General features: G+C 37.2%; 1 protein-coding gene across 2 annotated transcripts in view; it reads left to right on the top strand.

Moving 5' to 3' along the window:
* Positions 1–12,346, top strand: part of LOC122809110 (hepatic lectin-like) — a 749,311-nt gene extending 736,965 nt beyond the window's left edge. For both annotated transcript variants that reach the window (XM_044080365.1, XM_044080356.1), the window contains exon 6: positions 10,325–12,346. In XM_044080365.1, coding sequence (XP_043936300.1) covers positions 10,325–10,337 — 13 coding nt within the window. In that variant the 3' untranslated portion in view covers positions 10,338–12,346. The remainder of the gene's footprint in view (positions 1–10,324) is intronic.
* Positions 12,347–12,788: the final 442 nt, after the last annotated feature.

The raw sequence follows: 12,788 nt of genomic DNA, 5'->3' as shown, positions 1-12,788 counted from the left end.
ATGAACTAGGACTAATAGTATTTGACAATAATGCAAATAAATGGATCCAGGGTATCAGGCTGTGGTATTCCAAAAAGATTTATGCCTATCACAGCATGCTACAACAAACAGTAAAAAAATGCTAAGTTCAAAAGAGGATTCTAAGAGTGCATATGATGTATAGACTAATGAAGTTTTTTAAAACTTTACTTTCTGTTCTATCATGAGAATTGACTACTCTGAATTGCAATTATTTGAAATAGTATATTGTCATAGTGTACCTAATTACAACTTCAAAATATAAAAATTACCATTCATACCTGTATGTCAACACTGGTGCTGCAACCATTACAGGGTAGAAAGCCCAAGTAAATGCTGCATCAGTTCTAGCATACAAGTACCACTGTAGTGAGGTAGACAGGACATATGATTATGAGCAAAGAAGACTGCACACATGTGCGGCAGTGTGTTTTGTTAGTAATCCCTTTGTAATGTGAGGACAAGTCCATATGCTCTTGTCTTGAAAATGTTCCATTGTATCCCACCCTTTCAGAAGTATAGGTAGGACAGAGTGAAGTGTGCAGCCACCATGGGCACAATGTGCTAGTTGCCATGGCTGGCAGATTCCAATGAGTGGTATTGTAATACTAGCATTCAGTTTCTCAATGTTAGTATCACATTTGCAGTCAGGCTGAAATGCTATTGTTTCAGCACTCCATCTGTGGCATTGAAAAGAGAATGTAGCAAGCTGCCTGCTACATTTGTAGCAAGTGATTTACTACATTTATTCAGAAAGGAGAATATTTTTTGAGTTCCTGATCTATGAGGGTTTTTTTGCTCCTCAGTATAGAGTTGAGGTGGGGAGCACCAAATCAGGAAGCCACATCAGGTGCAACAACAACTAGCAGATTTACAAGTGGCAGTGTGGGGTCAGAAAGATTAATATATTGTCGTGGGCAGCACCATTTGCTTGGGCTGTGTTGCACTTCACAGTAAGTACTGGGATACTTTATCTTAACTTGTGTCTGAATCCCATTATTTTATTATTGTTTGTAATACAAGTGCGGTGGAGTACATAGCTAGGTTTGGGCTTGCCTTGCAGGATGGTGAAGGCTCTTTATTAAACTACTACATATTGTTTGGAATCTTGACCATAAAGCTGAGAAACTATATAGAAAAATAAACTTAGCATCAGTAAATGATGTTTTAAGAAAACAGAGATGAACAAAAAAAAGATACATGTTATACAATATAAAGCAAAACAGAAGTTTATGTTTGCATCGTTTATAGACTGATATAAAATGATTTTACTTATTATTATAAAGTACATGGTTTCGAGTTCCAAAATGGCTGCCATCCTTTAAGCAGTGTTTCCACAGAGCTCTGCCACTCACCTATAATCTAACAGCTAATTTTAAGACCGAAGGCTTTTTCAAGGCAAAATAACTGTACAGAAATACTCAAGAAGCTTACCTACTGAACTTACCAACATTGGGAGAGAGTGAGATAGAATCGGTTCAGAAGGATTGTGCCTGTTATGTTTGTCTCTTCTACTACTAGTCCGGTCTACATGTGCTCTAGGCCTCGGAGGCCCTCCGCTCCTGTGAAGAAAAAAAGGATTTGAAAAGTTACACAATCATGTTGAAAGAGCTAGATCACATGGAAACTCAAACCACTAAAGCAAAATTTTCAATCATAGCCTCTCCAGAAAAAGAAGTGTCCACGAAAAGGGCCAGAACTACTAAACAACAAGAAGCTCCTAAGATATCACCAGCAACAGCAAAAGAGAAACCTGACACTAACTACATGGAAGAGTTAAAGATTGCTCTGCAACCCATACAAACAGCAATTCAAGACCTCTCACACCAGATCAAATCATTTAATGAATCCATTGACAAAATCTTAACCAGAATGGATAAAACAGAAGCAAGGATGCTGGAAAATGAGATAAAAATGGATCAGATACAAAAAGAGCAAAATAAAAATGACACAAACATAAAAAGCATCCAACAGAAATTAATTGATCTTGAAGCCAGATCCAGACAAAATAACCTTATCATTAGAGGCATCCCAGAAAAGGTTACACAAATGGATTTATTAGAGAGCATATCAGAAATCTTCTCAGTTTTCCTGGACAAAGAACCCCTATCAGAGAAAATAATTATTGAACGTGCACACAGAGCCCTAAGACCAGCAAGAGACAATATTAATCTGAGACCAGTGTATGTTAAGATTCTAAACTGCCAACATGTGAGCAAACTAACAGTTGCAGCAAAAAAAAAGAAATTCATAGACTGGAAGAACGCAAAAATATTTATCTCTCCAGATCTGCCAACCCCAATCAAACAAGAGAGACAGAAGCTTGCTCCCTTCTGTGCCTTTTTAATTAAAAAACAAATCCGTTTTGAAATGAGATACCCCAACACCCTCAGCTTTACTCATCAGGGCTCTCAATTCTCAGCTCAAAACTATGAAGAAGCGGGGGTGGTCTTTGAAAAGGCATTTAAAGAGAACCCGACAAAATCATCATAAATGTTTTAACTGCTACCATTAAGGTTTAAACAGTTTGGCTTCAGCGACAAATAGGATCAGAGACTCTAAGTAGTGTAATTACTTTTTGATAGTTATAACATACAGACTGAAACCCAAAAACCTTGCTCAGGACGTTAAAGGGGCGTGCAAGAAACAGATCTCTTCAGAAACTGCCTCAACCTGAGCGTCTAGTAAGAACATATGGGAGTGGGAAAAAAAAATAAAGAGGGAAAAAAAAAAAAAATTCTCAGAAATTTTGTGAGCAAATCTCAAAAATATTACAAATATGAACTTGCCTCGACAATCTGGGCCCATTTGTCTACCCTATTATCTTCAGCGCCAGCTTCAGGAGATCCATTAATAGTGAAACATCCCAGGGATTAATCCACGCATGCCAGGCTAGACGGCATGCTTGCCAGAGATCCGGAGTGAAAGATGAACCTTAACGTTCCCTTGAGACAATGGGGTCTTAAAGGCGCATCATCCTTTAGCGCCTTCACGAATCACGAAAGGATCTAATGTACTCCCATAAGGTAAAGCCATATTCTTAGGCGCTGGGCTATAGGAACGTGGAAAGTCCTCGGCGACAGGTTGAAGGAGGAAAGTAACGTGAGATGCCTCCCTGAACTGACTCCCTTGTCCGGTTTCCTTAAGGGTGAAGCAGGTCTCGTTGGACAGAGTGCACTCCACGAATGTGGGCAATGTTCCATTAGGTAGCTGCACGACCTTTCTAATCTTTATGTCGCTTCCCCGCTTCCCCGGGAGTGAGTCGCCACTACAAGACTGGGTCGCTAAATACAGGCAGAGACAGAGGTTTGATGTCTCTACTTGGTGTTGCTAATTACCAGCATGGTCACAAGTTCCCAGGTTAACAGAAATTGTGAGAACAAATTATCGGCATACTCAGTGCTGCATTCTCTTCTCTTCGATATGTTAGTCAGGTATGCAGCTTCAGTTCCACTGGCATTGAATGGAGTGGGGAATTACATTAAAAAGACAGTTTTATCATTAATAGCTGTGCACCAACTGGTAACTTCCACAGCTAGAATAACTTTATAGACATTTGAGCTTAAGTATTTCGGTGTTTTTTATTTTTTCAGAAGTGCAGGTACTTGATATTTACAGTGCTTAAGATTTGCATACGAAGGATAAAAACTAGTGCAAGGTTCCCATAAAGCACTATGCTACAAACATCTGGGGAAACAAAGTGCTATACGATCCCCTATGTGATTGTAAACTGGATTGGGATGTTGACTTTGATCATTTGTAAATTCTTTTTAGCAGATATTACTTATCAGCATGTTAAATTCTTGTTTTTGAGAAGTGATCCCTTAGTATTTTTAGACTGTGGTGGACTGATTGTATCAGTTCTGCATTTTTGCTGTGATGGATGAACATATGAGAAGAATAGGTCTAAATGTCATAAATACTGTATTAAAAAGCCTTAGGAAGGAAAAACTCTACCATTTCAAAAGGCATATAAATAAAGTTAGAGGTAGTAAACCCATCTCCAACATTTACAAAATATCTGATACTTAAGAAAGCATTAAGAGACACAGTTCAGTCATGTAAAACCTGGTAAAATTTTTTTTTTTTTTTTTTTCAACGTTTCTACCCCATGTTTGAGAATACATTTCAGTTTTCAGATATATAAATATGAAGTACTGTGGTAGTTAGAAATATGTACAAAGAGCAGTGTGAAGGTTATGAACTAAGAACATTTCTAAATATGTGGGCCCGGTTCATACAGAGGTTTGTACATTAAAAGAAATATATATTATTGCTATATAATAAGAGAATAGTACAATAGGTAGCCAGAAGAGGTCTTGTCATACAGTCACAAAATTGTTAGCAATACAGTTAAAGGTGCTGGGCCATATATACCAAGAATAGAACATGCTATTCATCCAGAAGATGGTTTGCTAAATAAGCTGCGAACAGGCGTACCAGACAGTAGAGCAGTATATTCAGAATATAGTATGCTATCTAAACAGAAAGTAACAGATCATCTAAGTGAAAAGGGGGAGAGATACATGATAAAATAATGATGTGTCCGGTAAAAAGAAAGTGGGAATGTATGGGAGAACTTATGTGCCGTCTAACTAAAACAACTATGTCGCATTTAAGCAGAACACTCACATACCTCAAAGTGGAGCATTCACTTACCATCTAAATGGGAAAACCCAGATAACTCTGACAGGTACACGCATGTACCTTTTAACGTTAATTTGACCAGGCATATACCATCTAGCTAGGAAAGTTCCATTCCCCATAACCGGATCATTCAATTACCATATAAAAATAGATACTCATGGGCCAGTTAGTTATAGTACAGGAGCAGGAACAATACAGGACCCATGAGCAAAAGTTCACAATGTTAATTTAGAAGCCATGCTTACATAGTTAGTAGTAAAAATACACAGGTAGTAACATAACGACACCTATGATCAGAAACTTCACAGTGCTGAAATACAGGATCTGATTACATAGGCACAGTACAAAAGTTTTTAGAAATAGGATGTCATCATAGCAACGGATATAATCCAAAAGCAAGTATGTGACTGCATGATGAAATGGAAGGGAATTGAAAGACAGCAATTCAGTAATTCCCCACTACCTGGGAAATGTTTTTTAGACAACAAATGAGACAGGGAATTACTCGACAGAATACATATTGTGAGATTAGCCAGCAGCGACAGTAAGCTAATGTCAAGGACAGAAAATACAGCGACAGCCCAGACCTCACAATGCTCAGTAGTATTGGCATAATGGGGCCAGTCCTACACTACTGTCATATGAGCCCCTAAAAATACACAAGAGGTGACATTTGGAGCTGAGGATGGTGAGATGTCTATGTCTATCTGCGCAAAAAGCTTTGGTACCTTTAGAACGAGGCAATGGAAATAGGTGGATCCAGGCTAGTAGATAATTTCATGGGATTTAAAGGACTTGATACTTAGAATGTCACTAGGTAAGGAGCACTTCCATGAAATAGGCCATACTCCATGAGGCAGGCAATTACGGACCTGACACCGGGTTAGTGGGTTAATCGCTTTAACTTGCATAATCATTAATAGGGAAACCCCCTCCCTCTCACATTTGAACAGGTCCCTCATTTCAGATTCTTACAAGAGCAATCAGCAAGTTACAACAGCCTTATATATGATGTGAACATCTATCTATCCCTGTATAACTTTGCATCTCCATACCTTTAAATATGGCAGAGTTATAGTGGGTTTGATGCACTGCATGGGTTTGTTATGCATTTTGGTTCAGGGTGTTTTAGGTTGTACTCTCTGGGAACAATAGGTCTCACACATTTGACGACTCCCAATACATGGTCCATTACGTTCCCAGACCCTTCCGGGCTTAGTGGGAGGTGGATAGGCACCGGGGTTAAGCAGGAAGGATTTATCATACTTGCCCTCATCTTTACAATACAGTTGTACAGTAATATACACGGTTGTCTCTATTCTCCAATGCATTCCCCTGGTATTATACTATTTAGCTTAAATAGATGTTGTGGAGCATAGAATCATGGAACATTAAGGGGTTACAATCACCGGGGAAAAAAAATTGCTCATGCATTTGACCTTGAAATCTCCCTCTAACATTACATTGTTGCAAGAGACGCATCTTCTGAATCAACAGTGGGAACAAGAAATTTTGAGACCTTGGATCAAAAAGATCATAGCTTCAGAAGGCACTACGAATAGCGCAGGGGTGGCCATGATCATCAAAAACAGCTTCGGAGCAAATATAGGAAAGGTCGGGGTAGACGAGGAGGGTAGGTGGTGTTACTTCACGACAAATTACCCGCTATTAGATAAACCTATTCTCCTTATCAACATATATGCCCCCTGTACTTCGCAACATATCTTCTTCACGAAGTTATACAACCTCCTCACCTTATTTCCCAACCACTATTATATTCTGGGTGGAGATTGGAATTCAGTCCAGGATCCCAAAACAGATAGATCGAATCCCAAAGCGAGATATAATCACTTAGCCCAGAAAGCCCTAACCGAACTGAAAGAAGATTTTAGATTATTTGATCCGAGCATATTTTCAGACCCGGCCCAGAAAAAGAAAAACTACACTTTATTCTCTAGCTGGGCCAAAAGCTGGTCTAGACTAGACTTTTTTCTAATGTCCCAGGTATTTTACAGTATGGACATCTCTTTTAATCTATCGCCTAGATCTCTATCAGATCACTAGAAGATTTCTATAAATATACACCAACATGGCAAGAGCCCAACAAACAGAACAGGTATCTGCTGGTGGTTGAACCCTAACTTACTGGGGAGAGAGGAGATAACCTCTAAAATTACTGAATACTTGGATCAATTTCTTAAATCAAAGGACTCCTTTCAGTCTCCCATAGATTGTGAATGGGCCGCAGTTAAGGCAATGATTAGGGGTCTGCTGATAAACAAAGCCTCTTATTATAAAAAACTTCGGAACAAAAAAGAACAAGAGTTAACGTCCCAGCTGCACAAAGCAGAAGCAGAATCCCAAGTGAACCACACAACGATATTGGAAGAACGTATGATCCAGCTACAAAAGGAGTTAATCTCCTTGCAAGCAGATAACTTGAGCTTGCATGAAATTAAATCTCTGGCTTTATATGCAGATGTAATTCACTGCCCTTCTAGATTCTTGGCCAGGGTGATCAACCTAAATAAATCCTCAACCTTTATACCTCAGATACAGTTTCAAGGAAAGGATATTCAGAAACCGAATCAAATTATTAAAACATTTGAAAATATTTTCATCCGAACCTATGGGCCCACCGAAAACATAGTGGAGGAAGCTGAAATACTCTCTTTTCTCAACAACTTAAATTTTTCTAAACTTTCAGAGAGACAAAATAAATTCCTAGAGAGAGACATTAATACACAAGAAATTATAGCTGTCATTAATAACCTTAAACCCAATAAATCCCCGGGCCCTGATGGGTTTACGGCGGAATTTTATAAAGCATTTAATATAAAAATATCCAAAGTCCTAAGATTACTGTTTAACCATATCACTTCAAAGGGCTTCAAAGATATCCATTTAAATGCCTCTAGAACTATCCTCATTCACAAACATAACACAGACCCAAAAAACCCTGGGAACTACAGACCCATTTCCATGATTAACTTAGACATGAAAATTCTGGCCATGGTCCTAGCTAATAGGCTTAAAGCTGTTATATCATATATTATCTCCCCAGAACAATCTGGATTTATTCCGGGCAGACAGACCAATGATCAAACCCTACTCTTGGAAGCTATGATTCATCATTCCAACCTAAAAAAGCACCCGGTATATGCCTTAGCGGTAGATGCATCCAAGGCTTTTGATCGATTAAGTACTAAATTCCTATTTGTCGCTCTACCCTACTTTAACATCCCAATCTCATTTATAAACAAAATAAAAACCCTTTACTCAACAGCGTACACTACCCTACAAATTAATAATCTCTCATCTAACAGAATCAAAATTGTTAATGGTGTCAGGCAGGGCTGCCCTCTTTCTCCCCTCCTCTTCAACTTATATATGGAACCATTATTCATGCTTATTAAACAAGCTACTTTTCATCATCCCCCTATAATATATAACTCAAAGATCTTGCTGTCGGCATTCGCAGATGACCTAAATATATATTTCACCCTCCCCAGTACTGACCTAACTAAAGTAATTTCTTCCATTAATATATTTTCCAACCTAGCAAACTATAAACTTAATAGGGAAAAATCCTCAATTCTCCCCTTAAACATCTATTCGGTGTTGCCTAATTTAATGCTAAATACAGGGATCAAAGCCAAGGACCAGCTGCACTACTTAGGTATTCAATTCTCGCAAAATAACCAGCATTACTATCAGGAGAATGTAGTCAGGTACTGGGCTAATGTTCAAAATGATATCATAAGATGGTCTAAGATTAAGCTCCCTTTTTTGGCCAGAACAACAGTGATTAAGATGAATATTCTTCCTAGACTCCTCTATCTGTTTCATGCAACTACCTGTATTTTACATATCAGATTCTTTAAAAATATTACAACTTCTATCTCTAAATTTATATGGGCCCCTAAATTTGTTAGGATTAGTTACTCAAAACTCATTTGTCCTAAGGAGCAGGGGGGATTGGGCCTACCTGACTTTAAAACTTATTATGAGATCATTACTAGCAGCAGAATTTTCAAGATTGCAGACTATAATAAGGATAAACAAGCATGGGCCCCAGCTTGGGTGTCTCTACAGAATAACTACATCAAAACATTAAAATTCAACCCTGCCGCCCTCCCATTTCTAAACGAAAGTAACTTAGGTATGCTAAAAAGAACAAAAAGCTTACTATTTAGCATAAAATCCCTACAGGCCCTTTTCAAATCTTTGAATCTATCTTACTCGTTCTTAACCTTACAGCCACTACATCTTAACCCCAACCTTAAATTAAATGGTCACATGTTAAACCTGGAGAAATACCCCCTTCTCCTGAATAACATTATCTCTGATCTTTTCCCCCTTAGACAGCAGTCAATATCTAATCTAAGATCTCACCTAGACTTGCCCTATAAATACCTGACTATATTACGACAAATAAGAGAATTAGTACGAAAATACTTAGACCACCCATTGGTCTCGGAGGAGGATAGCTCAACATGTATAACGTTAAGGAAACTCCTGCTCAGTGGGAAAAAAATGACATCAAACACTTACAAGGTCATCATGACACTTAGATATCAGAGGGAACTCATTTATTCGAAATTCTGGCTAAAGATCAACCCTGATATAAACCAAGGACAAATCTTAAAGGCTATAAACATAAGCGCTAAATCTATCCCCTTCAAAAAGATGAAATACACACAACTGATGATTATGAACAATGCGTATTTTACCCCTGTTGTCCTCAACAAAATCTTCCCTAATAAATCCCCTAAATGCCAATATTGTTCAAATCCAACGGACGATATCCTTCATTTGTTTTGGAGTTGCAAGTGCTCCTACAAGCTTTGGTGTGCACTAAGGGTAATACTTGAAAAAATTGGATATGAAAAATCAACCCTCTCATGGGAATTTACCATCCTTCATATTCCTCCCCCCGGCCTATCTGAAAGAAATTGCAAGATACTGATACCTATTTTTATGCTAGTCAAATATTACATCTCCTTGAATTGGAAAAATAGACACTCCCTTTCTTGGGAAGGCTTTAAACACATGACTATTAAGCACCTCAAGGCACACAAATTCTTGTTCCACAATATCAAGCACAAACCAATTATTAAGGAATTCTGGGGAATATTATCTGACCATATACTGAAATAAGGTCTTACCTTTCAGGGTTACCATTAGTTTTCACCTTGCTGTACAGGAATGTTACAGGAATTGTTTTGGGCAATGTATGATATGTAAATAGTTTTAGGTTTAGTGTATTTATCCTCTATGTGAATGTTTTAGGTTTCCTTTTTGTGTATCTTAGCATAGTTCACTTGCTGTATTTTTCGCCACTGTGGTTTTTGATGTATTATTGTTGTAATGTGAGTTTTGCTTTCTGTTTCCTTTTGATGAAAATTTGCAATAAAGAGAATTTCAAAAAAAAAATAAAGTACATGGTTTAAATATAAATAGAAGTTATAATGTTACTACATAAACAAATAAGGTCCTGACACTTCAGAAAGACTATAGAACATATTTATAACATTTCCATTGTTTTTCTCAGGCAATGTTGTTTCATACATGCATAATAATGTTGTTATGTTAATTTGGCTACCTTATTCTAGATTTTATTAAGCTGTTAACATTTTGTTCTTTTTGTTTACCTTAGGTCTGACTGCTGAGTAATAACACCACCTATGATCTATAGCAACAAGATAACTCCATGAATGCATTTGAACTTTAATTTCATGTTTGGACTAACATCTTTCATACTTTTTCAAAAACAGCTTTAGAGCAAGATTTTTAATGTAAGCTTTCCAACAAAAATGAAATATCCTTCTAAACAGCAAGTAGTATATTTTTGTCTGTAAAGTAAACCAGCATTCATCAATAATCCTTAATGGCTGTAATCTTTCAATGTTTGCCATTTATATGCTTAATGATATCATTACTAGCCAAACTATTCAGTGAGGTTTATGAAAAGTATTGCATGGTGTAAGTCATTTTAAGCCTCTGAGATGTTCTTGTACTGTGCTATACTGTAAGTAAAGGTAATCTATAGTTAATTAAACCTTATACCTCCTATCAGTAAGGTTTAGCAAAAATCTGTGTAAGAAATGAGCACTAGAGGTTTGTAAGCATTTATGTATAGAGCAACAGAATGGTAATGTACCTTTGAACTTTCAATAGTTTGCCACTGCTGAAATCATAAAACAGAAGACTTCCATGTTGAGAGGATAATATTTGTATCAATTAATGCTGGACAGTTAACTAATACCACCTTGTGCATCATAGATGCCTCTCACACACTTTAGCGTCACAGTTCTACTGGTGTTTACTGGTCCAGGTAGAAGGAGATGTTGTAAAACGCTTTTCCTGCAGACATTGTTTTAGTATGTGGCTCATCTCTGGGAGCAACAAGGCATTATACCATGCTGTATATGTCAAAAAGCTATACTAACGTAAACCACATGTTAAATATCTGCATAAGCAGCATATCCATAGAATGTACTAGTATGTAGCCTGTACACATACCATAAGTAAGTTACCTGGGCACCAATAACAGTACAGGTAGAACACTTGGAGCTGTCAGTGGGCAGTGGCCAGTGCATATCAGAGTGGTGATTTGATGTCCCTGGATAACATGTAAGAATCATAAAAACACAAAAAGTAAATATGGCTGACCCTGCAGAATCTACACACCTACATGTATATAGGTGATAGGATGGTATGACCCCGAATTATAAATATTACTTTAATATTCAGAAGGAAGGAAGGAGGGTGTTGTCTAATCAGTGAATCTTATTATATAGGCAATTTTATTGGATTAATATCCTGGAAAGCTACCATCTATTTTTGGATTGGCTGGTGGGAATGTTTTTTTTTTTTTTAGTATGTAGGTAATCATGTGTTAAACTATGCAATATCTATTACTATATAGGCAATGTGGAGTCAGATGCCCTAATGGATATTATTATTTAGGTAGTGTAAGTGACAAGAGAGCATAGAAAATTAATGCGTAGTACACAGACTAAGTTACGGTAGTGGGGCACACCTAGACAATCACTATTACTATATGGATAATATAAGGGAAAGCGGAGCCTTAGTAATGACTGTGTAATTTGTGGATTCGAAGGTGAAAATAACAACTTCTACACAATGGGCATTGCATGACATGAGGGGAAGGATACCCTAGACTTGTGCATTACAAACAACTATTTAACCAGAATAATATACTATGTGCCATAATAGCCTTGTGAACTATTCTAACTTTTTTTGTCTAGAAAGAGTGTAAAAAACTAGTGCCTTTCCACCAAACAATATATTAATGTGTTCATGACTTGGTCAACTTACAAAATAAAATGCAATCTGCAGAGGTTATTAGTACCGAAGCATGCCATGTCAGTAATTTTTTGAACACCACTGAGTATTTTTCAAGATTTTGTGTAAAAAACCTGCTTTGTAAATATGCATTCTATGCATATTTCATTTGCATGCCTTCTGAAATATACAAACAGTTATTGCTAATATTGCTAGCCTTGCTTGCTGAAGAAGGGAAATGTCTGGATTCAAAATCATTTATTCATTTCTCATCTTACTAGTCACTAGATTTTAACAAGTTTAAGACCTTATGCATTTAAATGTCTTCTATTTTACAAAGAGCAATAAAATTACCATCTAAGTTACTCAACGAATTGTGTAGAGATTTTATTACGACAGATTTTTTTTTCTTTTCTTTATATTGCTCCATGGGCATCACATTTTTCTATTCTGACAATTAATAATTGTAATAATATTGGAAAGGCATTTAACTTATTTTTGTTCTATTGCTTTTATCAGATATATGTAATTTATAATTGTATGTAGACTTCTGTGTTGTATTATGTTCAAAGGTCGAGAAGGACTTTTTGGCCCTAATTATAAGAAACACTTAGGGACGAATTTACGAAGGCTTACACAGAGTCTAAGAGTAGTGTAAGATGGCAGACAGCCAATATGTCTGCCGAGTGATCCAGCAATAGCCGGCAGGGGCGTGCATGAGAGCTTCTAAAGCTACTCTTGCATGGACAGTGTTATGGTATGCAAATTACCTCATTTGCTGCTGAAACCTATGCAAATGAGGTAAATTTGCG

Source organism: Protopterus annectens, chromosome 1.part1 (assembly GCF_019279795.1).
Source record: "Protopterus annectens isolate FY-2018-M chromosome 1.part1, PAN1.0, whole genome shotgun sequence".
Classification (NCBI taxonomy): Eukaryota; Metazoa; Chordata; order Ceratodontiformes; family Protopteridae; genus Protopterus; species Protopterus annectens.
This window is presented reverse-complemented; position numbering and strand designations above follow the sequence as displayed.